The sequence below is a fragment of the Anguilla rostrata genome, chromosome 9, assembly GCF_018555375.3.
Source record: "Anguilla rostrata isolate EN2019 chromosome 9, ASM1855537v3, whole genome shotgun sequence".
Lineage (NCBI taxonomy): Eukaryota > Metazoa > Chordata > Actinopteri > Anguilliformes > Anguillidae > Anguilla > Anguilla rostrata.
In genome coordinates, this window is record NC_057941.1 from 1,455,772 (window position 1) to 1,483,637 (window position 27,866).

Genomic DNA, 27,866 nt, shown 5'->3' on the forward strand with positions numbered 1-27,866 from the left:
CAAAAACAGTGTGTGGAACCCATTTCTAAATAGGTCATAGGTTTTTTTTTTTCTTCTTCTTCCAGATATTCTCTTCGCTGTTGTGAAAACTTGTAATCCGATTCCGCTTCCGACTTTTCAGGCAACATCTGGAACTGCTTTCTTTCTAATCTCGCACCGAGAGGCCTTCCCTCTGTTCCAGCAGGCCTCCACGGTTCCCCGCTCTCCCCGAGAATTAGTGTTCCAGTTAAACGCACGTACGGAGCTGACAGGAGCAGAGGAGCAGGCACGTAAGAGGATGGCAGGAGTGGAGGAGCAGGCCAGGCCGTACCCAGGCTGAGCTAATGCTGCAGAAATGCAGCCGCTCTGAAGCTAAATTAAAGCCAGTAATTGATACAGTGAGGCCAATCAGCTCAGTGTTCCTCCGCCTGGAAACTCAGGGAGGTGCACAGTGTTACTCCCCCTGGAAACACAGGGAGGTGCACAGTGTTACTCCCCCTGGAAACTCAGGGAGGTGCACAGTGTTACTCCCCCTGGAAACTCAGGGAGGTGCTCAGTGTTACTCCCCATGTAAACTCAGGGAGGTGCTGAGTGTTCCTCCCCATGTTAACCCAGGGAGGTGCTCAGTGTTACTCCCCCTGTAAACTCAGGGAGGTGCTCAGTGTTACTCCCCCTGTAAACTCAGGGAGGTGCTCAGTGTTCCTCCCCCTGTAAACTCAGGGAGGTGCTCAGTGTTACTCCCCATGTTAACCCAGGGAGGTGCTCAGTGTTACTCCCCCTGTAAACTCAGGGAGGTGCTCAGTGTTACTCCCCCTGTAAACTCAGGGAGGTGCTGAGTGTTACTCCCCCTGGAAACTCAGGGAGGTGCTCAGTGTTACTCCCCCTGTAAACTCAGGGAGGTGCTGAGTGTTCCTCCCCCTGTAAACTCAGGGATGTGCTGAGTGTTACTCCTCCTGGAAACTCAGGGAGGTGCTCAGTGTTCCTCCCCATGTTAACCCAGGGAGGTGCTGAGTGTTCCACCCCATTTAAAGCAGGGAGGTGCTCAGTGTTCCTCCCCATGTTAACCCAGGGAGGTGCTCAGTGTTCCTCCCCATGTTAACCCAGGGAGGTGCTGAGTGTTCCACCCCCTGTAAACACAGGGAGGTGCTGAGTGTTCCACCCCATTTAAAGCAGGGAGGTGCTGAGTATTCCACCCCATTTAAACCAGGGAGGTGCTGAGTGTTCCACCCCATTTAAAGCAGGGAGGTGCTCAGTGTTCCACCCCATTTAAAGCAGGGAGGTGCTCAGTGTTCCACCCCATTTAAAGCAGGGAGGTTCTCAGTGTTCCTCCCCATGTTAACCCAGGGAGGTGCTGAGTGTTCCACCCCATTTAAAGCAGGGAGGTTCTCAGTGTTCCTCCCCATGTTAACCCAGGGAGGTGCTGAGTGTTCCACCCCATTTAAAGCAGGGAGGTGCTCAGTGTTCCACCCCATTTAAAGCAGGGAGGAGCACTTTGAAGAGCACACTCGCCTCACCTGGCTTGCACACTACTCTTGCACACCTCTGCATTTTGGACAGGCAGCAGACAGATCTCACTGTCTTGTCTGCAACATGTGTCCAAAATGGTGTAAAGGTCTTTCTGTAGATGGTACGCTTGCTTAGATCTGCGTAAGTACCCAAGACATTTCTCACATTTTTTCACGTTCTTTAAAAAACTTTACGACACTGCTGTCAATGTCTTTATGATGGGGTATTATCTGTGCGTGGGTATTTCTCAGTCTCTGAGGGGCTGATTCCGTGCACAGAAGGCCCAGCAGGGTGGTACCTCAGACTGGTGGGCAGCTTGGTGTGCGCATTGTAGTGTCTGAGTGCAGCTCCATATTTGGCCTAAGTTATGACAGCTTTCGGTTCGGGAGTAAATATTAGGACAGCTCTGTGATGTATAGGCTGGGCGAGAACCTCCTAGGGAGGCCAGAACCACAGGGAGAGAGAGAGAGAGGGAGAGAGGGAGGGATGGAGAGAGAGAGAGAGAGAGAGGGAGAGGGGAGAGCGAAAGGGAGAGAGAGAGTGTGACTGTATTTGCATATGTGTATGGGGGCTGTTTCTATTTTTTTCATTCTCTCTTTTTTCCTGGTTGTGGGGGTGTGTTCTTTGTCATTTACAGTATGTACCTTGATGCTTTTGCATCACAAGTTTGCTTGTTGAAAAGAAAGAACATTTGAATTTGAATTTAAGATAGAGATGGACAGAGAGAGAGAGGGACAGAGAAAGAGAGATACAGAGAGAGACAATGAGAGAGAAAGAAAGATAGTGAGAGAGAGAGAATGACAGAGAGAGGGGCTGCGTTCTCCCACTACTCTGCTGTGGAGTCTCCCATTACAACTGCTATTGGAGTACTTCCTGCCCCCACCCCCCCCCTTGTGTGTTTAGAAACAGTTGGATTCCAGACAATTTAGCATTGCATAATTCTGGGGATCTGTGAATCCAGCAATCTCGTCCTGTAAACTCATTAATGCGATGCAGATGTTTACGGTCGGGACGCGAGCAGCTGCTTTCCCGTCTTCACGCGACTGTCGGCGGGTGTTTGACATTTTGTCGAGCTGGAGACGATAATATTTATTATTAAGCGTACACAGTCCCATCTATGTTTGGATAAAATTATGCTTCATCACTGCCACTTCAAAGATCCACTGCGAAAACTGCAGTGTTTGGTCTCGAGTCTCACTGACAGTTTGCACATTCCTGCAGGAGTGCTCTGAAAACACTCGAGCCCTCGAGTATTTAGTCCCAAATTCTCGAACCACAGTCAGCGCGCCTCTTTTTAGGATAATGCTACAACTTTCTGTCATTCACCATTTACCAAAATTCCAGCAACGATAAGTTACTCTGCGGCAGCAGCGTCCACAAAATGTGTCGTTTTGAGAGACTCAAGCAGAATCATACTTCCCTCTCCGAGCTGCGCGCGTTCAGCCACGGTTTCACTTCAGGAAGCGCCAAAGACAAGTTCGCGAAATCTCCGCGGGACGGGACGGCACGGCACGTAGCATCCGGTTTCGCGGGAATTCCGCGCGAGCGCAGGTGTTAGGAGGTAGCGGGATGCCCCTTACCTGACAGCCGCTTCTCCCGGGCGCTCTTCCAGAATATGTCCCAGGCCTTGTTGGTGGAGACCTTCACGTGGTCGCTGAAGGACCTCCTCAGGGGGGCCTTCGCCATGCGGGCCATGCTCCCGCGGTGCTCTCTCCGCGAATAATCCCGCCGTCAGACTGCGCCTAGTCCACGGAGAGCTCTGCTGGAGCGCCGGTCCAGTCCGCCAGCCCGCTGGTCCTGGGAGGAGGTCCTCCCACAGACATCTGATGCAGAAAGTCTGCATGCAATTTGCAGAGAAGTTCTCGCAGAGAGAGAGAGAGAGCGAGAGAGAGCGAGAGACGGTGTGAAAGAGAGAGAGAGAGAGAGAGCGAGAGAGTGTGTGAAAGAGAGAGAGAGAGAAAGAGAGAGAGTGTGTGTGTGTGTGTGTGAGAGAGAGAGAATGTGTGTGCGAGTGAAAGCATAAGAAAGGAAGAGAGAATGTGCGTGAGACTGTAAAAGAAGAAGAAAGGGAGAGAGAAGAAGAAAAAATAATATATTTTTTTTTAGCCCAACTAGCTAGTGTCAGACCAGCCCAAAGAGGAAATAGCATCTCACTGTCAGCTCCCCCCACCCCCCTAACCCCGGACCCCCTAACCCCCCGACTCCCAGCACAACCCCCTTGCCTGGGACGTAAAGACAGCTCTGAATCTCAGCTGCCATGATTAATACACACGGCCATTCCTCTCTTTGACAGAGAAATAATAGTAAGTTAGCGAGAGAGGCGGTTCGCCTAGGGGTGGGGGAAACAGATAGACGTCTTCCCCTTTTTTAGTTCGCTTTGAACCGACCGTTTCTTCTTTTCTTCTCATCCTCTTTTTTTTAGTGGATGACTCTTCTGTGTCCTCGTCCCTGTCTGACTTCCTGTCGTGACAGCGGGTGGACAGTTTAAAAACAATGCCCCGCAGCTTCACAGGCGCTCTCTGTGAAAGGGACTCTGTCTCTCGGCGTTCCCGTTTTGAAAGATCCTGCGCTTAAACCCGACGAGGTTTTCGAAAGCAGGACCGAAGACGACCCGAATGAGGGAACAGAGGGAAGCGCTCCTCTGAGAAGCCCGAGTGAGAGACAGGTCTCTCGCACCTGCGCTCACCTGAGACCAGGTAAAGACCTGTCTCAGAGATCGGTCCTTTTCTCTGTAATCGATCCTTTATAGTGCTGGTTTCAGCAGGGGCTGTCTTCTTGGGCAGAACGAATGTCAGCCTACATCAAAGGAAATTCTGAACTACAGCTGACACAGGGCAAGGTGGGGCAGGGCAAGGTGGGGCAGGGTGGAGCCAAACAGGGTGGGGCACGATTTGGGCGGGCGGGCGGGGCGTGGCGGAGTGGGGTGGGGCATGGGGGGGGGGGTGCAGGGGGGGGCAAAGCAGGGCAGTGCGGGGTGGAGTGGAGCCAAGCAGGGCATGGCAAAGAAGGGTAGGGCGGGGCGGGGTGGAGCCAAAGCAGGGCGGGGCAGAGCCCTGTAAAAAAGGGGACAACTCATGTTAGGCAGAAAGAATAAGTGCATCAGCTTGTGTGTCCATGCAAACTGAAGGAATGTGCTTCGTGTGTGGAACAGGAAGCAGATGACTGTCTGTAGCGAAAAAAAAAGAGGAAGGGTTCTCATAACATAACCAGGGTGAACATATATTGGGTTTCAAAAAAAGAGAATAGGGGTGGGCAGGCATTATGCACACAATACTCAGTTATTTGATTGTTCATATACGGCCTCTTGGAACAGGCAAAACCTAACCAGAATATTTTTAGGAATTTATAAGTCCCACCTGGAAGGACAAAAAAAGATAATGTCTGGGACAAAGAGAAAATCTGGTCGGCCTAAACATCACCGAATGTCAGAATTTTAAAAAAGGCTTCAGTGTTGAATGCCCTGCAGGTACGGCCCAGTTAATGTCAGACGGGGCTCTGGCGTGGGGACGCGGTTTCAGAAACGACCCTCAGCGCTGTGCAGTCGCCGCGCTCGTCCGTAGCGGGACTGCGTTTGGCTGAGCCTGTCGCCCCTCTCCCTCGCTCACGCAGTCAAACACAGAGCGCCCCCCCCCGGACCCTCCCCCGACCCACGCGGAGGGGAGCGCCCCCCCCCGGACCCTCCGCCGACCCGTGCGGAGAGGAGCGGCCTTGTGAACCGCGTTCCGGCGGAGCCCCCCTGAGCCCCGGCGCGTTTGGGGATCTGGCCGATGCCGCTCGCGAGCGCCACCGTTAACCAGCACAGCGGCACAGGCCGCGCCTGGATGGGCGCTACCCGCGCCCCGCGGCGTCACCGCCTCCCCCCCTCCCGCTCGCATCCATCTCTTACCGCCGTGGCAGCTTTTTTCCCGCCTTTTTTTGTTTTTTTTGGAAGGCCGAATAAAAGGGGTTTGTCGTGTTCGTCAGAGCGGCCGATGAGCGCGGTGATCGCTTTTCCCCGTTTCCGCGGTTTCTCGCTCATGAGAAAGTCCCGGGAGGGTTTTGCTTTTGCTCAAGATGAGAGATGAGAGAGACAGAGCCGCCTCCTACATCATTACCGACAGGCCTAACGCGTCGCCTGGGCTACGGGGGGGGGCTCATTAATAATACAGACACTGCATTCTGGGGGGGCAGGGCAGGGTGGAGAGGGAGTAATCTCAGATATAGACACTACACTCTGAGGGGGGGGTGGGGGGGGCTGGATGTCCCGTCTCATGACAGAGTGAGTCTTGGGTCACCAAGATTTAGAATTTGTGAACCAGACACCATACATGCGCACAAGGAAGGCATGCATTCGGCAGCTTGAAACTGGATTTTTTTTGTGGGGGAAGACTGAGGAGACGGGGGGAGGGGGAAATGATTGTGGACTAGGTGGAGGCGGGTCAGGAAGATAGCTATAACAGTAGTGACGGTCAAATTTCAACTTATTGAAAATTATTGATATGGTCTGATCAGGACCACAAACCGAGCACTGTAGTCCGAAACCAGGCATTTGGTAAACCTTGGATGTCATAAGAAGGAATAACCGTGTCCAATCATAACAGTGCCCAAGACTCATCGGGAATACTAACAGTGTCTGAGACTCATAGGGAATCATAACATTGTTCAAGACTCACAGGGAATAATAACAGTGTCCAAGACTTATCAGGAATAATAACAGTGTCTAAGACTTATCAAGAATGATAACAGTGTCCAAGACTTATCAGGAATGATAACAGTGTCCAAGACTTATCAGGAATGATAACAGTGCCCAAGACTCACAGGGAATAATAACAGTTTCTGAGACTCATAGGGAATAATAACAGTGTCTGAGACTCATAGGGAATAATAACAGTGTCTGAGACTCATAGGGAATAATAACAGTGTTGAAGACTTATAGGGAATAATAACAGTGTCCGAGACTGTGTGGACTCTATAGGTAGTGCTCACATACTGCACAGTAAATTATCATCGTTTGCTCTTATTGATATGGACAGGAAATCGGAACAGAAAAGTTTGGGATACAATATTCAAACATTGCTGCGGATTCCTCAGGTTTTGCATTGCAACATAAAATATTTGGTTCGAAAAGCAAAAGGGACAACTGCTTTGTTGGAAAGAGCTGAGTGCCAGTAAATTAAAGACCTGTGTGTTGACATCTGTTTTGCATTAAGCTATTTTACTACGGCCTGGTGCTATTGACTCAGGAAATGAGAGAAGATAAAAACAGAAGACTGCATGTGCCTTTCCCTGGTGAATTAGCTCATTGTGCTATAACTTCTCTGAGACCCTTAAGTAATGTCAATACTCGAGGCATTTCATTCATAACTTGGAACCCTGGCCCGCTTCACAGCCTGAGATAAAAGGAAACAATGTTTCCTGCAACAATGTTTCTGCTCGAAGCCACTATACACATACAATGGGCTCCATTCATTATGCAAAACCTTTGGGGGTCTCTGCTATGTTTTTTCAGATTATGATTTATTAGCCACTAACTGTACTAATTTCCCCAAAAATCAAAACAAGCTGAAAGTTGGAGAAGAAAACGATGAAAGGATATCTATGATCACTGGATCTATTAAATCATCGAATTATATATCATGTAACAGTGTTAGCTCCCTAAATGTTTTGTAATGTAAAATCAATTAACAAAGACCCTAGACAACACTCATTTAGCTAATCACATCTATTATGTCTCCTAGTAGATAGATAATGCACATAGGTTCTTAATAAAGATGCCAACACAGAGCGGTGTCAACTCAAATGAGAGAAGCAGCTATGTGAGAACTCATACTTCCTTCCTGTAAGTCTGAATCCACTTCAGTATAGCGGTTCCTCAGCAGTAAAGTGCAAACACACACTCCGCTCGTCTCTGCGTGTTGACTGTCGTGTGTGTGTTAGAACATCTTTACGCATCCGCCCAGAGTGAGCGCCCCCCCCCTCCCCAAAGACCGGCCCGTTTATCAGCGTCCTCATCGATGGCGATTCACTTACCGCCGAGACTTCATTCGGCTGATAACAGCTCTCTCTCTCTCTCTCTCGGAATGGGGTCGGAATGAAACGCGATTACACACCCCGCGGTCCCTGTCCCGCGGCGCAGCCGGACTGGAAATGTGGGGACGGAGTGTGGCACAGTGGGTAAGGAACTGCGCTTGTAACCGAAAGGTCGCAGGTTCGAATCCCGGGTAAGGACACTGCCGTTGTACCCTTGAGCAAGGTACTTAACCTGCATTGCTTCAGTATATATCCAGCTGTATAAATGGATACAATGTAAAGTGTTGTGTAAGTCGTTCTGGATAAGAGCGTCTGCTAAATGCCTGTAATGTAATGTAATGTAATGAAATCCGTGGGGGAAATGGATTCTGCGGCCGTGCGATCGAGCGGCAGTGTTTTAAACCGCTCCGGCGCGGCTGCGCTCGCTCGCCGGGACCCCTAAACACGGCGGGGATACCATCGGCCTCGCTTCAGAGAGCAGCGGGCGCTCGTCAGGGAGACGTCCGAGTTCTCACCGAAAGTTTAATGATGGCAATCCACAGTGTAGGATAGAGAGCGTCCAGCACTGCGCCGATCCCGGTCTCAAACACTTCAAACATCTCTCCTTCACTTGCAATTCCAAGGGAAGCTATTCTTTGCATTTAAAGAAATAATTCTTATTGTCTGTGGCGTGAAATGTGCCTTTAACAAATTTGTCCCTTCGCTGTACGGTCAGTTTACCCAGACGAAATTGATTTTGCCTTTCAGAGGTGAAGCCTTGCAGGCCTCTGATTAAGTTTCAAGTGGACGATCAGACGGGGGCCACCTTTCTGAAAGGAATCCCACCCCCCCTTCCTGGATGAAGCCATTGGCAGTTATGGGCTGCCTTGCAGAACTACCATCTTCAGTCCCCTCCGATGTGGTCAGAACGGTCTTGTATGTCTGCATTGTACACCACTTACCAAGGCCTAGTGCCTTAACTCCATGTATCTGAGAGCTCATTTTTAAAATATTCTAGAGACGGTTTATTCATGCCAAAGCTCATCATCCCTCCCCACAGTTTTGTGTCATTTAGGGAATTTAATAATGTTCCTATTAATGTCCTTATCATGTTTATGTGAGCTATGGAAGTCCCAGCACAAATCCCTGTGTAATTTCGCTCCCAAAACAACCCAAATCACAGAGGACCCACTTTTATCATTTTTGTTTTGTTTTTACTGCACTGAAGCCAATGTTAAATCCACTCTGAAGTAACTGCATCCATTGCTATTCTTCTCACTTTGATAATGAGTCACTTTTATCCTCATACGACCCGCCAATTCATTTTCATCCCCTGGAGGGGACACGAGTCTTTGGTCTTAATCTCAGGAACCATTTATTCTACAAGGCTGAGACCTGCACTGCAAGAATACTACAAAAATAAAATAAGTAATATTTTTGAAAATAGTTTCACTGCAACACGTTTCTGTTCATGCAACACACCTCAATATTATGTCCAAAAAATATAAAATACTTTGAAAAATGTTTTTTTTTTTGCCAGTTCTCATGAGGATGTAATGCTTCTGAAAAAGTTAAATTTGAGTCAGCACATTTTTTTTTTTATTAAATTAAAAAACATTTGATTAACATTTTTTCTCCATCTCTAAACAAAATGTTTTGATCGTCCCTTATGGTGCATTGTGTCCCGTATGATCCATTTTCCAGTCTATAGCGTATCTACGCCTGTTTAAAGACGCAATCGGTGTGATCTCTCGACGCAGATCAGTATCAACATCACCACATTTACCGCTTCTATCAGCGTGTTGCCATCACGATTCTCTCCACGGTCCAGAGATAAGATTTGCCTGAAGATTTATTCAAACGCTCTGAAAATAATCTCTCCAGGTGATTTTCGCGCTCTCTCTGCTACGTACCTGTTCACCCTTCAGTGGAACCCGTTATTGATGGCGTAGCGTATTAATGTTATGGTTTAAATCTCAGCGGTTTATGGATATGAATGATTTTCCTTGCAGGAGCTTGTGCACATGCCAATCTGACTGCGTTTATGTACGTATGAGCGTTTCCTCCTGAGGTTTACCTCATCGCCTGGAGGAGATTACTGATCCTTTCCTTCTGCTCCATATTTGCATACATATCACAGGGAAGTACAGACACAGAGTAGGGGCTGCCTGTCTGTACTGACAGAGCACAGAGAAGTACAGACACAGAGTAGATACTGCCTGTCTGTACTGACAGAGCACAGGGAAGTACAGAAGCAGAGTAAGGACTGCCTACTCTGACACACACACACACACACACACACACACGCACACACACATATGAATACTTTTATTCATGTCCACATACCAAAGTAACATCAAAGGACATAAACAGATGAGACACACAGTACATAATAATGACATGAGAACTGCCAGGTTCATTAGGGATATAGATAGCAGCACCTCCTCAGAACACACACACACACACACACACACACAAACAGCAGCTCAACAAGATCTCTAGCTGTTGAATGAGACGTGCTTTGTTAGGGTTGGAGTGTAAACCTACAGGACGGTAGATCTCCAGGAACAGGGTTGGGCAGCCCTGCTCTAGCTGTAGAATGAGGTGTGCCTTGTTAGGGTTGGAGTGTAAACCTACAGGACGGTAGATCTCCAGGAACAGAGTTGGGCAGCCCTGCTCTAGCTGTAGAATGAGGTGTGCCTTGTTAGGGTTGGAGTGCAGACCTACAGGACGGCAGATCTCTAGGCAGCCCTGGCTAACAGAACTCTTTTACTTCAATCATCTGCAGGTGCATGTGCTCTGAAATAACCTCCGATTTAAAATGGAACACTCAAAACCTTAACAATGCATTATTTTTCATATTAGTTGCTTTCATTGATATTTGGTGTAGTCGTGCGTGACTGTACAGGATAGATGCAAATATGCGTTAGCTCTAATGGGTTTGCGATGTAGACATCAATAACAGGCCATGGTTCGATGAGAGAATTGATAATAACAGAGCCATTAATCAGCGGAAATGAATTAAAGCAATCAAAGTTTTATTTACGGCTAATGCGCCTCAATCCATCCGTCCGATCCCTGGTCCTGCGCAGAAGAATGTGCTGGAAAAGATCTCCAAAATGGCGGAGAAACCCGAATAAAACGAACCGGCTTCAACGACGAACCCTCGCAGTCGACGGAAACCTCTGAGGAGCCGTCTTCGACCGTTCGCAGGACCTTAAAAGGACGAAGGCTTTGAAGCGTTGAGAATGTGACCCCCTCTCCCCCCCCCCCCACTGTAAACCGCGACGTCCCCGAGGGCTCATTGTCATCTTTGGAGCGTGTTCATCAGTGTCAGCGGTGGTCAAGGCCGCCATTAGCCCGGGCCATCTGCTCAGGAGCGGCGTCCTGACGTCCCTGAAGTGCGGCGGGTAAATAGGAGCTTCGGACGGCAGGACGGCGGGAAGAGGGAGCGGCTTTTAGCGGCCGGAGGAGCGGGAGTTCGCGGGAGTTCGCGGGTGTGCCGCACGTTCGGCCTTAACGATGCGCAATTACTGATCTTCTCTGAAAAAGTTTCCCACTTAAAACTTAAGCTGCTAAGTCCGTAAAAAGAAAATGATTTTTTTTTAAATACAAGTTTCTGTTCAAGTTTCTCCTTCAACTTCTCTTACAATGTAGGTTCCCCCCCCCCCAGATCACCAGCCAGCACTAAAATACTGCAGGTGTAGTAAAACTGTATCCAGGTTATTGTAAAATTCCCCAAACATGGACTGACATACGCAATGACAGCACTGTTCCCTGTGCTCCTGCAGCCCCGGGAGGTTTATCTCTCTCCGTATCTCGTGGGATCGTCATCGGCTGGTTAATATTTAACAGGTCGTCCCTCGACTCCGACCTCTGAGTCATCGCTCTTTAGCTAAACTGGTGATTTCAGGGCCTTGTTGGATAAACTGGTGATTTCAGGGCCTTGTTGGATAAACTGGTGATTTCAGGGCCTTGTTGGATAAACTGGTGATTTCAGGGCCTTGTTGGATAAACTGGTGATTTCAGGGCCTTGTTGGATAAACTGGTGATTTCAGGGCCTTGTTGGATAAACTGGTGATTTCAGGGCCTTGTTGGATTCATAATTTAAATGCTCTGAAGAAACAGACCCCCTCGTGCTCCTGCTGTAGTGCGGAATCACTTAAAATTATTTTCTTTCCAACTGCTTGTGTGTAGTTAACACATCGCCACCAGAATCTCCCAGTTCAGTTGATTTCTGAATCTCTGCATGGTCATATTAAAATGAAGGACATGGATCTCTAAGCCAAAACGAAAAACAAGGAAGCACGGGCGGGGAAATGGATTGCAAAGCAATGGCAAAAAAAATGTTTGAAAATTTCAAATAACACCATAGCCCCAAGTATTGGTGTCTACCAGTGGGTACAAACGGCTGTTTGTGTGAACATACTTCGCTAGTAGGGCAGCTAATGTGTTTGTTGTTGCAAATGTGGAAAACAAATGCCAGCACTATCATTCCAATAGCAACAAAGATTAAAAAGCATTTCCTCGAATGTGAGTGTGTTATAAGGAAAATGAGAAACAGAAGCAAATATTAATTTACCATTAACTAACAAATCACCGGTTCCATTAAATACAACATTTATTTGTGCATTCTAAAAATTAAGAAATGAAACGCCAGACTGTTCTCATTAAAAGAATGGACATGGTTAGGATATAAAATTATATTATTGCTTTAAAAAAATATATAGACTTTGGGTGAAATAAACTGGTCCTGATTTACCTGATTTTCTCTGGATGGAAAGGAAGCATGACCAGAGAAACCTTCAGTACATGAGATTATATTGCCCTTCACAGTGATTCATTTTACTGTCTGTTTATGGGACACAGGGTAGATTTAGTCTGTTTATGGGACACAGGGTAGATTTAGTCTGTTTATGGGACACAGGGTAGATTTAGTCTGTTTATGGGACACAGGGTAGATTTAGGGGACATCATTGCATGCTTTATAATTGCTAATAACGGTATGTGTGACATTCTCTCTTCCCTCCAAACCACCCAGTTGCTTTTTGGCTTTATTTAATGGAATCTACCCCCAGGCTCTGGGGTTTTGGTGGCCCTAAACAAGAATATTTCGGGGTGAGTACTCAGGGGAACCAGGGGCAGTGTTGTCAGAACTGGGGGGGGAGGGGCTGCACAATGGGGGACGGAGGCTGAAGCAATTAAAATGTGCTCCAAAATAACATTTTAAAGTTGAGTTGTGTAGTCAGGGGACGTCTGTGGCCCTAAACGACTCACAGAGTGTCTGTGCCAGCGGCTCTGACTGCCTGCACTCAGCTTCCTGTCTTCAGCTTCCTGTCTGAGGAGTATTGGGGACTCAGATGCTGCTTTACTGAAGGTAAAGGTGCATAGTGTGGAAAACTGTAGTGCTAAGGAAAGAACCCTTGAATTAGAGAGGAAGAAATCAGTACTTTCATCGTTTAAAAACAGGGTTTTTTCCCCCCCTGTAGCCTGCCAGTCAGGAATTCTGGGTATTTGTGATTTCCTCCTGACTGAGGTGTCAAAGGTCGAAGTACATTTTTGACTGTGTGCACGCATGCTTCAGGTAATTCTCATTGTTCGGTTTTCTCTGCAAACAGAGCATCAACAAAAACCAAGTGGCATGCACAAGACAGGATAACAGACAGGGCGAAGTAAAGCTTGTCGCTGTGAGGATCGAGTAGAGTAACTGTCACACGGTTTTAACGAGGGTAGGTCCTCCGATGAGCGATGGTGGCGGTGTGACGTAAGCAGAAGCAGAAGAAGAAAAAATAAAATAAGTCAGCCAAACGGCGCTCAGTTTGTTCTCTGTTTCTGAGCGAAAATATTTTGAGCGATTCCAGCGTCCTTCTGCGCTGACAACAATGGAAGAGAGGACAGAGGAACTTTGGTGAGGCAGAGAAGGAGAAGCAAAACTTTTAGTTCTTCTTTTTTTAGGTCATATGTTGCAAATTATATATATATAAGGGGCAGAATTGTCTGTTCATAAGCCATTGCTGACTGAACCACTCCGAAACCTGATGACACAGTCAATTTCACTTGTATTAGGGAACCGCGTCCTCTTAGGATAAGCACTGCTTTATGTCTGTGCTTACATTTACAGAATGCTATGAATTCCAGCCGAGGAGACCTTGTGTACTTTAGCAGTCTGTGGAAATAAAAATTTATCCTCACCACCAGCACTGCCCAATACAAAGACTGGAATGTCTGAAGTTACTGTCCTAAAAATGCTATAGCCACTGCACTATCACCAACATTGGTTATACTGAAAATTCTGAGTCTAAGTGGATAATTATTGTCAACCTCAGTCTTAGCAAGTTTAATGAATCTATATCTGCGACGAATATAATTCTGTAAATTGCTTCTTTCAGTTTAACCATAATGAGTAATATGTCATAAAATAGATACTTTAACCTGCTGTGTGATTTGTAAAGGTCACTGCTTTTGGCAGGGAATTGCAGGCAGTTTCACTGACATTCACTGTCAACAGCCGCGCTGCAATTTTAAACTGTCAGAACTGTTCTTTAAATGTCAGTTACCACAGAGTTCCACTTTTCCTTATTGCACTAGATGGTTATTTGTCCTTTCGTTATGGAAGTCATACGGTCTTTGATGAGAGTACCATGTACAGAAATAATCCTGCTGCTTGCGTTTAGAGTTCCCTGTCAGGTGACCCAGTCTTTACGTGGATAGTTATATTATTACCTTACGTCTTGGCCTTGACCTTTAAGCACTACACGTTCCAGTGCGTACGGGTTTATATATCGTGCTTTTGGTTTGTATACTGTGCTTTTGTAATTACTCAAACGATTGAGGTTATGCATCTTGTTCTAGGGTACAGCTTTATTGCCTGGGAACTTAACAGGGATCTGATAAGAAGCCTACGCCCCCCCCCCCCCCCCCCACACTTATCCACCATGTCCAAATACTACCCAGCTCTGTGTAAAAAGCATTACATACATACACACTCAGAAAGAAGATCTGGCCTCCCTCTCACCCCTGAAAGACATCTGTCAGGAAAGGGTGGCCTGGCCTCACTGAAACAACAGGAAGGTGTGACTCAAACGCAAAAGATCTACTGGCTAAACAGTTTGATCTACTGGCTAATAAGACTGATCTACTGTCCACTCAGATTGATCTACTGGTCAGCCACAGTCTGCTGAATGTAATTATTAACAGGCTCTGAGATGAAGTGGCTGGAAACCTGATTTAATTTGCGCTATCTGAGTCATAGCTCTGTTATTATCACTCTTCTCAGTGAACCATGGTTGTTATGGATAGCTACACAGCAAACCCATTAGAAGAAACGCATCTTAAAACATGCATTTTGATTTTTAATATCCTGTACTATCATGCACTGCTACGCCAAAATTAAATAAAAGCGATTGATTTGAAAAAATAATAAATGACTGTAATTACACTTTAAAAATTCCACTGTAATTCAAGCAGTGATGTCCCGCACACAATCTTTTAATACAGAGCCACTGAATGAACGGCACGGTAACGTTTCTATGCTGTTAATGACCGATGTGCTGGCGATTTGCATTTCTGAAGCCGCCACTGCACGAAGAACTCTTTCCATTAAAGCGAGCTTCGCGTTTCCTTTCATCTCCTCACGCCTGGAAGTGGCTGCGTTTAATTGGGGAGATTACTCCCGTGAACGGGGCGTCCGACGCGGCCGCGGAGGCAGATTAATTGAGGATCGCTTACGGACAGAACGCCGGCAAGACCCCGGGCCAGATCGATGCCCTCAAAAACACCGCAGCCGAATCCCAGAGACAGCCAGAGTCACCTGTTATGTTTCCCATAACCACCTCGCTGGCGCTGATGGGCGGGAGGGTAGCGTAATGAGCAGGACAGCGCTGTTACACCCTTGAGCAAGGCACTTAGCCTGCATTGCTTCAGTATGTATCTGGCTGTTTATAATGCTGTGTATAAGGAGCATAGCGAGAGCTGTGAGGCACTTAGCCTGCATTGCTTCAGTATGCATCCCGCTGTCTATAATGCTGTGTATAAGAAGCACAGCGAGAGCTGTGAGGCACTTAGCCTGCATTGCTTCAGTATGCATCCCGCTGTCTATAATGCTGTGTATAAGAAGCACAGCGAGAGCTGTGAGGCACTTAGCCTGCATTGCTTCAGTATGCATCCCGCTGCCTGAACGGATGCTGTGTATAAGAAGCATAGCAGGAGCTGTGAGGCACTTAGCCTGCATTGCTTCAGTATGCATCCCGCTGTCTATAATGCTGTGTATAAGGAGCATAGCAGGAGCTGTGAGGCACTTAGCCTGCATTGCTTCAGTATGCATCCCGCTGTCTATAATGCTGTGTATAAGGAGCATAGTGAGAGCTGTGAGGCACTTAGCCTGCATTGCTTCAGTATGCGTCCCGCTGTCTATAATGCTGTGTATAAGGAGCATAGCGAGAGGTGAGCCGCAGAGACGGGCGCTGTAGCCAGGTAAAGCAGGCGGGCAGGGGCGCTTTATCGCCGTGTCGATCTCCGGCGTCTCCGGGACGGGCAGCGCCGCCCCCGTGGGGCTGCGGGAATCCCCAGGGAGAGCCGGCCCGAAATCCCCTGGTAAGCGAACGTCGGGACACATCAGCCGGCTCGTCACGCGGCACGCTGCGGGACCTGACAGGCGCCGGATCGAGAGACTCAATACTCTGTCCGTCACTCTTTCCCTCTCTGCCTCTGTGTCACTCACTCTCTTTCTCCCTCTCTCTCTCTTTTTACACTGCGTGTGTGTGTGTGTGATAGGGGTCACACTGTGAGCACCAGTGTGTGTGTGTGTGTGTGTGTGATAGGGGTCACACTGTGAGAACTGAGATTCCCTGTGTGTGTCAATGAGAGATTGTGTGTGTGTGTGTGTGTGTGCGTGTGTGAACTGTCAAAATGAAGAAATGCACCTCTTGCCGTTTCCTTCAGCGACCCCATGCAGGCGATCGAGCCCGGCACACAGTGGGACTGCAGTGCACTGCGCGGCTGCAGAAGGAAACAGAACCCTGGCTTCGCCCGCTTTTTCATCTTTCTGTTTGTTTCCATCCATCCAGGTCGGTTCCGCGGGGGTGACATCGTCTCCGGGGCGGCGATGTGAAACCGCGATCGCTCTGGCACGGGGGTGGGGGGGGGGGGGGGGTGCAGCTGGACTCTGACAGGTCCCTCCCCAGACGGCCGTCCCCCCCCTCCACCCCCCCCCAAACATTAATCCCACTTTGCGCTCATAAAGTGACTCATATGGAGGCCATTAGAGGGGCTGGCAGCCGGCTGAGTGGGAAAGGCGAGAGGACTCAGCTTTAATTACGCCGCTTTCCACCGGGATCCCCACACAGGACATACACATGCCGCCAGAGAGGTCGCCCGGCAACAGGCCGCCATTAACGAACAAGTCCTCCTAAATTACAACTTTGCAGTCACCTTATTCCACTGTGACATTTTACATATTCTATATAAATTATGTGTGTGTGTGTGTATGTGTTTGTGTAAAACAATATATCACAGACTAGGACTCATTTCTTAGGAATGTAATAGGCTGCACTGTTTATTAATTTAACGTTTTTATGTTGCTGCATTTTGCTCCAAATCTATTTGATAGCAAACAGAGCCACTTGCTGCAACGTGCATTAATGATGCACTTAGATGAGTTACTTGCTTTGTCTGTGTTGGATTTTGACTTATTTCTGTCCAAGAGAATAAATATTTCAATACAGCTATTTCTTCCCTTCTGCCATCTCAGAATGGTGGAATGAATCGCTTGTCAGTGTAAGAACTGCACATATTAAATATGACCTAATATTCTAATATCACTGAGCTTGAGCTCTATATTTAGTGTTCTATATTTCATCATGCCTCCACATGATCTTTGATCATAATATATATGTTATACATGGCATTTTCTAGCCTGTATTAAATTGACACGAACAAAACGCTCCTTCCTTTCATTTTTTACTGTCCTTCTAATTACTGGTTTGAAGCAAAGCATTGTGGGATTTGAAGTCATTTATAGCTCAGATTGCCTCCATAAAAAGGATCAGGTTCCCTTATTTCACTTATTTAACAATTCTTACATTTCCTGTTATGGCCGCTAGTGTAGCCACTCCTGAGCCAGAAGCAGAAGAGAGAATGAGGACAGAAAATAATCATGGCCCTGTCCAAATCAGTGCACTTGTCTAATTTCAAGTATACAAGTCATATAGAAGTTTTATATAACTTCTATACTCAGTAGTATGCAAGTGAACAGATTTGAACACTACCAGTGCCTTGATAAAATATTTGAATGTGGGATGGGGATGCCGTGGATTGGATGGTGACATCAGTAGCGACCTCGCCTGTACACATATACACCTGGCGAGTGATTGGTAATGAGCTCAGGTGTATCTCCTGGCCCTTATCACTCAGCATTAAGGAGAGATTTCATGGACCTGCTGATTCTGATGCAAAAAGCTCCACAGCAGCCTCAGATTCTTTGCTTGGTCTGTCAATGTGTTTGTTTCCCGTGTTTAATTTTAATTTGCACTCCAAGAAGAGGAACTAAAAAAGCTGTGAGCCAATAAAAATCTTCGTGTTCTTGCAGCCTATCCAGTCACAACTCAGCATGATGGCCACCCCACCAAATACCTGTAAGTTACTTTTTTATCCTCAGCTGATTTAAATTGTCAGCATACTATTTTCTGCATGTATATTTCGCAACTTGTAATGTTCCATGTTGATAAAAATGATTCATTTCAGTTATTTTTTGTTGTTGTTGAGTGTTTACTGTTCTGTCTCACACTGTATGATTGGCCACTTTGAAAACAAAGCTACGCTATTGGTTGGCCTTACAGAGGCTACAAGATGTCCTCGAGCCATCTGACATTAAAGAATGACAGTGATATCAAAGGATATATTTTTAAACAGTAAAAAAAAGAAAAAAAACATTCATCCAGGGACAAAGTATTCAGATATTTCTTTGCCTTTGAGTGCCTTGGTAAGTCATAATGGGATGTTTGGCTGTGATGGCCGATCTTTCTTTAGACATTTCCAGCAGTCCTTTGAAAGGATGAAAAAATCCCTTTCATTTGCTTTTAGACTTAAAGACATGTGAGAAATGTGCTTTAAAAAAACATCCAGTAGGCCGCTATTAAACATGCTTTCAATTATTTCTCTTTTTAAGTTTGAAAAACGGAATCTCTGACTGCAGATTACATCATTCTTTTTAGATCTTGTCTGACATGAAGATTCTGTCACTGATATGCTGGCCCATAATGATCCTGCGGTTGGCGAATTCATTTGAAAAAGAAAATAAGCCCAACAACTGCCTTTCTTAAAAAACACACATACACACAAACACACACACACACACACGCAAACACGCACACACACAAACACACACACACACGCACATACACACACAGAGGGGAGTGATAATGAGGATAATAACTCATGCTTTGCTATTTTTCTCACAACGAAGCCAAAATAGCACCTGTCCGGCGTAAGGTCGGCACAAACACAGAGCACCTTGATGGAAATCAGCGAGGTGTGGAGGGAGGGGTCAGAGACGTGCCGGGGTCCGGCTCCGGGTCCAGCTGAGCACCGAATCTCCCGAGCTTTAAATAATTACGGCCCGAAACAGAAGGCAGGCGCGTTTCAGGGAGCGGGAGAAGCTGCACTGTCAGCACTTCTCGCGGGGTTGACGGCGCACACACACACACACACTCACACACACACACACTCACACACACACACACACACACCACTCGACACCAACACACCACACACACCACAACACCACACACACACACGCACACACACACACCACAACCACCACACACACCACACACCACACACCACACCACACCACACACACAACACACACACACACTCCACACACACACACACACACACACACACACTCACACACACACCACACACACACACACACACACTCACACACACACACACACACACACACACACTCGCACCACACACACACACACACACACACACACACACTCGCACTCAGACACACACACACACACTCGCACTCAGACACACACACACACACACACACACACACACACACACACACACACACACACACACACACACACACACACACACACCTTTTCAAACCTTTTTCTTTCACATCCCAGCACTTCGCTCTCGCCTTCAAGCTTCGTTAGCGAGCGCGGTCGAGTGCGGGGCCGTCTGAACGCAGCGATCTCGCCGGGCCGGTCCGTGCCTCGCTGTGATTGGCTCTCTCTGTGCCCGGACCGGCCTTCACTGTCGGGTGGGTTCTAGGCACAGTGGGGCTCAGTAGGGCTCAGTGGGGATCAGTGGTACTGCGAGTGTTGTCATCCCTCCTAGTGTAGTATAATGGGTATGGAACAGGTCTTGTAACCTGAAGGTCACAGGTTCGATTCCTGGTTGGGACACTACCGTTGTACCCTTGAGCAAGGCACTTAACCTGCATTGCTTCAGTATATATTTAGCTGTATAAATGGATGCAATGTATGTAAATGCTATATGAAAGTTGTGTAAGTCGCTCTGGATAAGAGAGTCTGCTAAATGCTGCGATGTAAGTTTGACTTACCATAGCTTACTGTGTGAACTGGACTTAATGTGTTAATGACTATGAATAACTGTTACATAATAGGTATTGTAGCTTATCGAACCTGTGTTTTGTAGCTGTTCCGACGACCTTCAGTCTTTTGTACATTGTTTGGGATAAAACCGTCTGCCAAATAAATGTGATGTAATGCATTAACATATTGTGAATATTTTCAGTGCAAAATATTTTCATCATCCAAGACACTTGCCAGGTGCCAAAAAAAATTAAAATACCTAACTTGCTGAGACTGGGCAGAAGGAAATAATTAAAGATGGCCCAGTAGAGAATTCAGTGAGGAGCTCTATCACATGACAAACACCTTTTTATAACAGGGATATTGATGTGGCTCAATCCAAAAATGTCATTCACCACATCTTCATTAGATTTTGACTGAAGATGATGCGCAGGGCTGACATTAATCGATTCCTCTATTTACATGCCATTTTCAGTGAATAACGAGGGGCTCTTTCGCTGCTGCTCTCCCCGTTTCCCACTGACCTCGTGCCTCATACATTCAGCTCACAGAGATAAATGGCATGGATGCGATGGCATTCACGTGGCAATGCCCTCCGGATCATCCTCCATCCAATTAAATACGCGTGCGTGCGTAGGATTCCAATGGCAGTTATTTGGAGCTCTTCCTCAAAATTCCCAAAGGGGAATACTATGCATTCATTCAGTTGATATATGTTCATAAAAACATTATAAATAAGCTTACTAACTAAATATGTCACATGCACACACACACACACACACAAACAAAGGAACAAAAGAAACAAAATGCTTTCCATCTTGTTCCTTGTTCTAATTTCCTGTCTATTGTGCTCCTGATTATTCTGGGGCAGCTTGAATGCCATCAGAAGCACAGCACACACGCTCACAGAGTGAAAGCAGGTGGAAACTCCGCACAAGAATCGCCCCGGCGCTCTTTGTCATCTGATATGCTTTCCAGATAGCAGGAACGGCACCATTCTCTGCCCACACACTGACCGGGCTCCACATTTTCCACATGAACCACAATAACATGCTTTCAAAAGGCCTTGTGAAAAGAAGTACTTTCCTGCTTCCATTTACAAAGGGGAAAAAATAATAATAACCAGGAGACCACTGAAAAAATAAATAACTGGGAAACCATGTATGAGTGTCATGCAGCCAAGGTGATGCGTCCCTGCCTTTGCCGAGCCCCTGATCTTAAAACATTCATGCTGCTCTTTCCCTGATGAACAGGGCAAATGTGCACCAGTGGACGGGGCAAGTCTGTTCAGAGCACGGCTGAGCTCGGAGTATCTCGCCATTAATCTCAGTTCCAGCGCTTCCTGCGAACGAATCTCTCGCTGGGCGCAAAACCACAAATACGGTCTGTCCATCCGCTGTGTTCACGTGGACTGAGCGCCATTGCTGCGGCTGTTAACTCCTCCTCCTTTAAAAAAAAAAAAATAACACTGCCGTATGGCCTGAGCTGTGTGTTACTTTCCTCTGAGTTTATTATCTTATATCTCCGGAAACCAGCTTTGTGAAAGCAGATCCGTTCCCAAGGGAGCTGGAAGGAAGTGACATCACAATGTGGCTGGTGGAAAGTGGAAGGACTGCGTTCAGTCACTCAGATGCAATGCGCTTTGTTTATCTTCTTGCTGTGCAAATTTAATCAAGAGGTTTTTTTTTTGGGGGGGGGGAGCAGTGGGTAGGGTTGCATAATTATAAATTCAGGTTTATTGCTGCAAGACTAAAACAGCCATTATTGAGTTATTCCATATTGTTTTTTTATGAGTTGTACCATATGAAAGTTTTGTACTGAATTTTGCATTACTCCCCTCGTGGGTTCATGGCAGTGAAAAGCCGTATATTTGACAAACATCATCCTCTAATTGAAACCCAAGAAAAGAAAAGAAAGGCAAACAAACGAAAGGGAACATTTCAAACAAATCATTACGTGTCATTTTTCAGTCTGACATTGAAAACAAACTGCGGGAGGCCAAACAGTGTCTTATGAAGTTTTGCAGTGAATGCATTTGTGTTTTTCAGTAAAAGCCTACAGGAGAGGAGAGTCTCCAGGAGAGTCAGTGACTATTTTACATTCTGCAGGCCACACATAGTACTACAGGAGAGTCAGTGACTATTTTACATCCTGCAGGCCACCCACAGTACTACACAAGAGCCAGTGACTATTTTACACCCTACAGGCCACACACAGTACTACAGGGGAGTCAGTGACTATTTTACACCCTACAGGCCACACACAGTACTACAGGGGAGTCAGTGACTATTTTACACCCTACAGGCCACACACAGTACTACAGGGGAGTCAGTGACTATTTTACACACTACAGGCCATACGCAGTTCTTCAGGGGAGCGAGTTGCAATGAGGATCTCTTGCTAACAGCAGCTGGTAGCTTGCGGGTACCTGTTAGAAGCACTAGTGTAATGATGACTCCAGGAGCCCTGGTGGTGTGTAGCCAGCTGCATTCTGCTAGTGGGCCAGCCAATCATAGACAGTTAATTACACAGCACAGGCTGAAGCCTGCTATGCCTGGGCGCTAAGCTGCAGCTTGTATTCATGCATTCGTGGTGAGATGTTTTACTGAATGAGCCACGAGAGAGCTAGTAAATGTATTTACTGAATACAAACAGCGAGGGCTAGAACCACACTGCTGTCTTACTGTCTAAAGTGTGTACATCTTTACTAATTTCACATTACAGCCTCAGCCAGATCTCTCTCTCTCTCTATCATTCCCTCCCTCCCTCGCTCCCTCCCTCTCTCTCTCTCTCTTCTCCTACACACACCTGCACCTGTGGTGAAAGAGTGAGATCTGTCCAGGATGTATTCCTGCCTCTCACCCATTGCATGCTGGGATAGGCTGAGCATAATTTAGTGAAAATAAATAAATAAATAAATAAATAAATACTCACGTGAAAAGAATGTCATTAAATTTCTCTCTACTAATGAGAAACTGGTCCAGGACAAGAATAAATATTAAAACATTTTTTATCTTGTAATGCTTTTTCTCATCCAATTATTATGGTTATGTGTCATAGGTCACAGATATGTGCGCGCTAATTTATTTGATGGCTCTAGATTTCTTATTCGTGCCTAATTCCTCGGTAACCTCCCACCCCCATTTGAGTTGACTCATACACACTTTGACCTGATGCTGATGATCTGTAGCATGACTGAGCATATAGTACAAGGCAAAAAGTCTTAAATACATTAAAAACACAACAAAATAGAGTGCTTTGGTCATGTTGCCAGGCAGTGATAATCTTAGAGCCTCCTGATATTGAAATGAAGCTCACTGTGCATAGGCTTGCAGGTCATTAATTCTGCTAACGCAGATACACTGAAACTCTGCCACATCATTACAACGCTCCAACCTTCCTGACATGACAGAACCCACACGCACACGTGCACAGGCGTATACTTGGCTTGAACCTTAAACATCTGTTGATAAAAAATATCTCACAATTTGTCAACAGTTAATAAGCCGTTGATTTTAAGATGACAAGTTATCTGTTCTCACCCCCTAATGATCTCCAGGGTATCAGTCTATTTACCCTTGCATACTGTATTCAAAAGCTGCTATTCCCAATAATCTGGTTTACTGGATACGTGATACCAATCTATGAACTGTCAAGAGAAGTGCAAAGTTTACTTTCCAGTGTGCTAGTAGTCACTGCTGTTCATCGGTGCTACAGAAAGAGATGGTGCCAGCTAAACCACAGGCAGCCTGGTCAGACATTGAGCCAAGTCCTCTTTAGAAGTTTTGTGCAAACCCCCTTATGCAAAACCCTCTGATGGCTATCAGCTAATACGGCACAGATGTGCGAAAGTATCAAGCCTATGGAACATATTTTTATTGGATTTTATTGATGAAATGATATTGTTAATAATATTAGAACAACACAATCCTACTACATTCTGAACTCTGTCAAGGTCAGCTGAGGACAATTAGGGAGGGAATCCATGCGCTAATCAAAATTTACTGAAGCTGTAAAGTTCTGAAAATCTGCTCTCTGGTAGATGTTACTCAAGATGTACAGATGTGCAAATCTGCTCTCTGGTAGATGTTACTGAAGATGTACAGATGTGCAAATCTGCTCTCTGGTAGATGTTACTGAGGATGTACAGATGTGCAAATCTGCTCTCTGGTAGATGTTACTGAAGATGTACAGATGTGCAAATCTGCTCTCTGGTAGATGTTACTGAAGATGTACAGATGTGCAAATCTGCTCTCTGGTAGATGTTACTGAAGATGTACAGATGTGCAAATCTGCTCTCTAGTAGATGTTACTGAAGATGTACAGATGTGCAAATCTGCTCTCTGGTAGATGTTACTGAGGATGTACAGATGTGCAAATCTGCTCTCTAGTAGATGTTACTGAGGATGTACAGATGTGCAAATCTGCTCTCTGGTAGATGTTACTGAGGATGTACAGATGTGCAAATCTGCTCTCTGGTAGATGTTACTGAGGATGTACAGATGTGCAAATCTGCTCTCTGGTAGATGTTACTGAGGATGTACAGATGTGCAAATCTGCTCCCTGGTAGGTGTTACTGAAGGTGTAACAATATGGAAGTCTACTCTCTGGCAGATGGTTCTTGGCCAGAGTGAGTTTGGGTTTTGTAGTTTTTTTTGTCCCTGAAATGAGATGTAGCCTAAAGGCTTTTGCTTCTTAACCATTCCTCCAGGGTCATCCCGGCCAGCATCAATATTCAAAGTATCTCTGCAAGCGTTTATTTTTCCTGATTAAAAAAAGCCGCCATTTATTAATTATTTAGCAGAGACTGGGGGAAAACTCCTGGTGTGCATCCAGATTGTATTTCCCTTCCCTTAGTGATAATCAGAGCTCACATATTATTTTTTTAAATCATTTATCAATGACTGAACTTATTCATTACCTATGATGAAGGTGTTATACTGCTGAATTCATTAACAGTACCACATACTGCACAGACAGATCAAACGGGGGCGATTCTGGGACCACGGACGAGCTTCTCTGATGTGATCTTTTCGACTGATTATTGGGACACAGTCCCAACAAAAACTTTATTGTGTTGTGAATTTCAGGACATCAGTAAGCCTGCCACACTCTGTTTTTCACTGTGGCAGTTACGCCACTGCCAGATCGCCATTTACGTAGAAGCTGCACTGCAAGTCATGGGTCCTCGAACCCAAGAAAGGCCGGCGGACCCACATGGACTTTCTTTTCTCTCTCTCTCTCTCTTTTTTTATTTTTACACTGAGACGGACTCAGTGTGTCACGCGCAAAATGATCTACTGGGTTTCCCACATGACAGGGGACAGGATATTTACTGCACTGGTAAACCGAACCGGCTCGTCCTTCTCGTGTTGTTCTGTTCGACGTGCTTTACTGTGGCAAATTTATGAAAGCCTCTCAGGAAGAACTACCAACTGCCATCACTGGACAGCTTGCAAGAATTAGAAGAACTGCTTCGCGTTGTAAACCGAGATTCAGTCAGACCTTTGCATTACTTCCCTCTTTCTTCCTCCTAACCCGTTTGGTTGAAGAATCGCAGGCTTATTGGCGATCTTCTCCTTCTTTTGAGAATGAGCTGCATTTCTTCTTAAAGAGCATTTTTAGTGTTTTGTGGTTTGGGGCATATATTTAAAAGAACAAACACGTATGCGTACATTACGAGCAGATTTACCAAACAATAAACATTGGCCGCTGACTTTTTTTGAAATGCTATTCTGATCATTTGCTTACAGTATATTATCATATATTAGACTGCAACTATCATATGTTAGAACACTTCAAAAAGGTGTTTGTAAAAAAAAAAAAAAGATCAAGTATGAATCTTGTTAGAGCAGCATAATATAGTTAAACATCCCAGTAGACGTTCTGTTAAAAGTTTTGTGATCTCTTCACTAAACTTAATCAATGAAATTTCGCCCCCTACTGGCAGTGTAGACCCATGTCGTCCACCAACTGAACTGAACAGTGATCCTGCACTGGTTTTGTATACTGCCAGTCGTACATAATCAATATCTTAATTTTTGTATATATTCCTAATCTTATTATACTAACACAATCATATACCATTCCTACACAATCTTAATATTTGCATACTGGCATCCCTACATAGTCTTAATCCTAATATATATATATATACAGTATATGCTGGCAGTCCTACATAATCTTAATTAGGTTAAATTGTTATTTGGCCAACATTTAAGCCCATCTATGCTTGTAAATTTGCTAATTATATGAATGCTCTTGAGTTTTTCCACTGTCTCTGATGCAATGACCTGACTAATATGATGTTAATATAGATACAGACATTTTGGTCATTTTTTAAAACACCTCACTGAGTGTTTAAATGGAACTTTGTATAAAAGGGGTTGCAATTCCTATACAGCCCACCCAATATGAATGTAAATACCATAAAATTAAAGCTGATATATATAATTAAGAAGTAGATCATTCTAAGTCTTCTGATCAACTCCAATGCACAACTTTACAACTCTCTTCACTGACTAATGCTTTGCCTAACCATTTCACACATTCAGTGAGCTTTATATCATCCGGATTGGCTGACAGAGGTTTCAGTGAACAACGGGCACAATCGATATTATTTTGAAGTTTGTGAATTGGCACAGAGTGTGTTTGGCATTTACATGGAGGGGGGAAAAAAAAGAAAAGAAAAAACCAAAACAAAAGGAGGAAAAGTTGCTGATCCCAGTAGGAGGGGTTTTAAGCATCTGTTGGCTCTCATTCCGAGCGAGCACTTAATTACCTCAGTGAAACGAGCTGTTAATTCACCCTTTGTCTTGATTAGATATTTCTCAGCTGGTCCTTTGCTCCCAGGCCTTTGCGTGTTGGTACAGTTGGCAGGAGTGGAGATTAGTTTAGATTCTCCTCCCACTGCGCGCTGAACAGGAGCTCCACAGCTGGTGTTTGAACAGATCTTATACTCAGCTGGGTTAGGAAACACAGCCTTGCGCGCTCGCAAACCTATTCCAAATTAAGATGCACTCTCAGGATACTAATTACTGTTGGAAGGCATATTACTTTTTATATATTGGATCAATTATTTTTCCCTGTTGTTTTTCCCCCCCTTTTCTCCACAATTTAGAACCGTAGACTGAGGCTCTCAGTGAAGTAACCAGCGTAGAAGCACAAGGACCCCAGTGACTGCAGCCAGCCAGCGACTATTTTACACCTTCCTGCAGTCCTGGAGTTACTGAGACTATTTTCCACCCTCCTGGAGTTACTGAGACTATTTTACACCCTCCTGGAGTTACTGAGACTATTGTCCACCCTCCTGGAGTTACTGAAACTATTTTACACCCTCCTGCCTTCCTGGAGTTCCTTAGACTAATTTTCACTCCAATATATTTTCCAAAATATTTAATCGTTATTTTTTTAACTATATCAAAAAAGTATATCGTTTTAAAAAAATATATTACCTCTATCAGTCTTTGTTCACCTCTGTTATACTGCTTGTTAATAATATTATTTTTGCAGTTCTCTCTACATGTTTCTGTCATTTAAATAGATTACAAAATAAAAAAAAATTAAAAACATTTAGTCAGAAAAAAGCGCAATAAAGATTCTTTATGGTCAGCTACAGTGCATTGGCCTGTACAGCTGGAGTTTTTCTCTACTGCCCATTGCTCACTAACCCTAACCCTAACCCTAACCCTAACTAGTACAGTAATCCTAACCCTAACCCTAACCCTAACCCTAACCCTAAAGCCGGGCACCCACCGCACGCGTATCGGCCGCGAGCGCACTACGCGCGTATTACGCGCGTAACTGAAGCGTAGTTGA

The 27,866-nt window shown here is 45.6% G+C and overlaps 2 protein-coding genes and 1 long non-coding RNA gene across 4 annotated transcripts in view; 2 read left to right on the top strand and 1 right to left on the bottom strand.

Moving 5' to 3' along the window:
* Positions 1–3,647, bottom strand: part of si:dkeyp-23e4.3 (rho GTPase-activating protein 7) — a 51,058-nt gene extending 47,411 nt beyond the window's left edge. For both annotated transcript variants that reach the window (XM_064349678.1, XM_064349677.1), the window contains exon 1: positions 3,066–3,647. In XM_064349678.1, coding sequence (XP_064205748.1) covers positions 3,066–3,180 — 115 coding nt within the window. In that variant the 5' untranslated portion in view covers positions 3,181–3,647. The remainder of the gene's footprint in view (positions 1–3,065) is intronic.
* Positions 1–27,866, top strand: part of nop16 (NOP16 nucleolar protein homolog (yeast)) — a 288,906-nt gene that overhangs the window by 111,934 nt on the left and 149,106 nt on the right. The gene's annotated exons all lie outside the window — the stretch shown is intronic.
* On the top strand, positions 3,830–27,707 carry LOC135262629 (uncharacterized). The gene is made up of 3 exons (XR_010332250.1): positions 3,830–4,181; positions 18,059–18,104; positions 27,169–27,707. It is a non-coding gene; the product is annotated as an uncharacterized LOC135262629 (long non-coding RNA).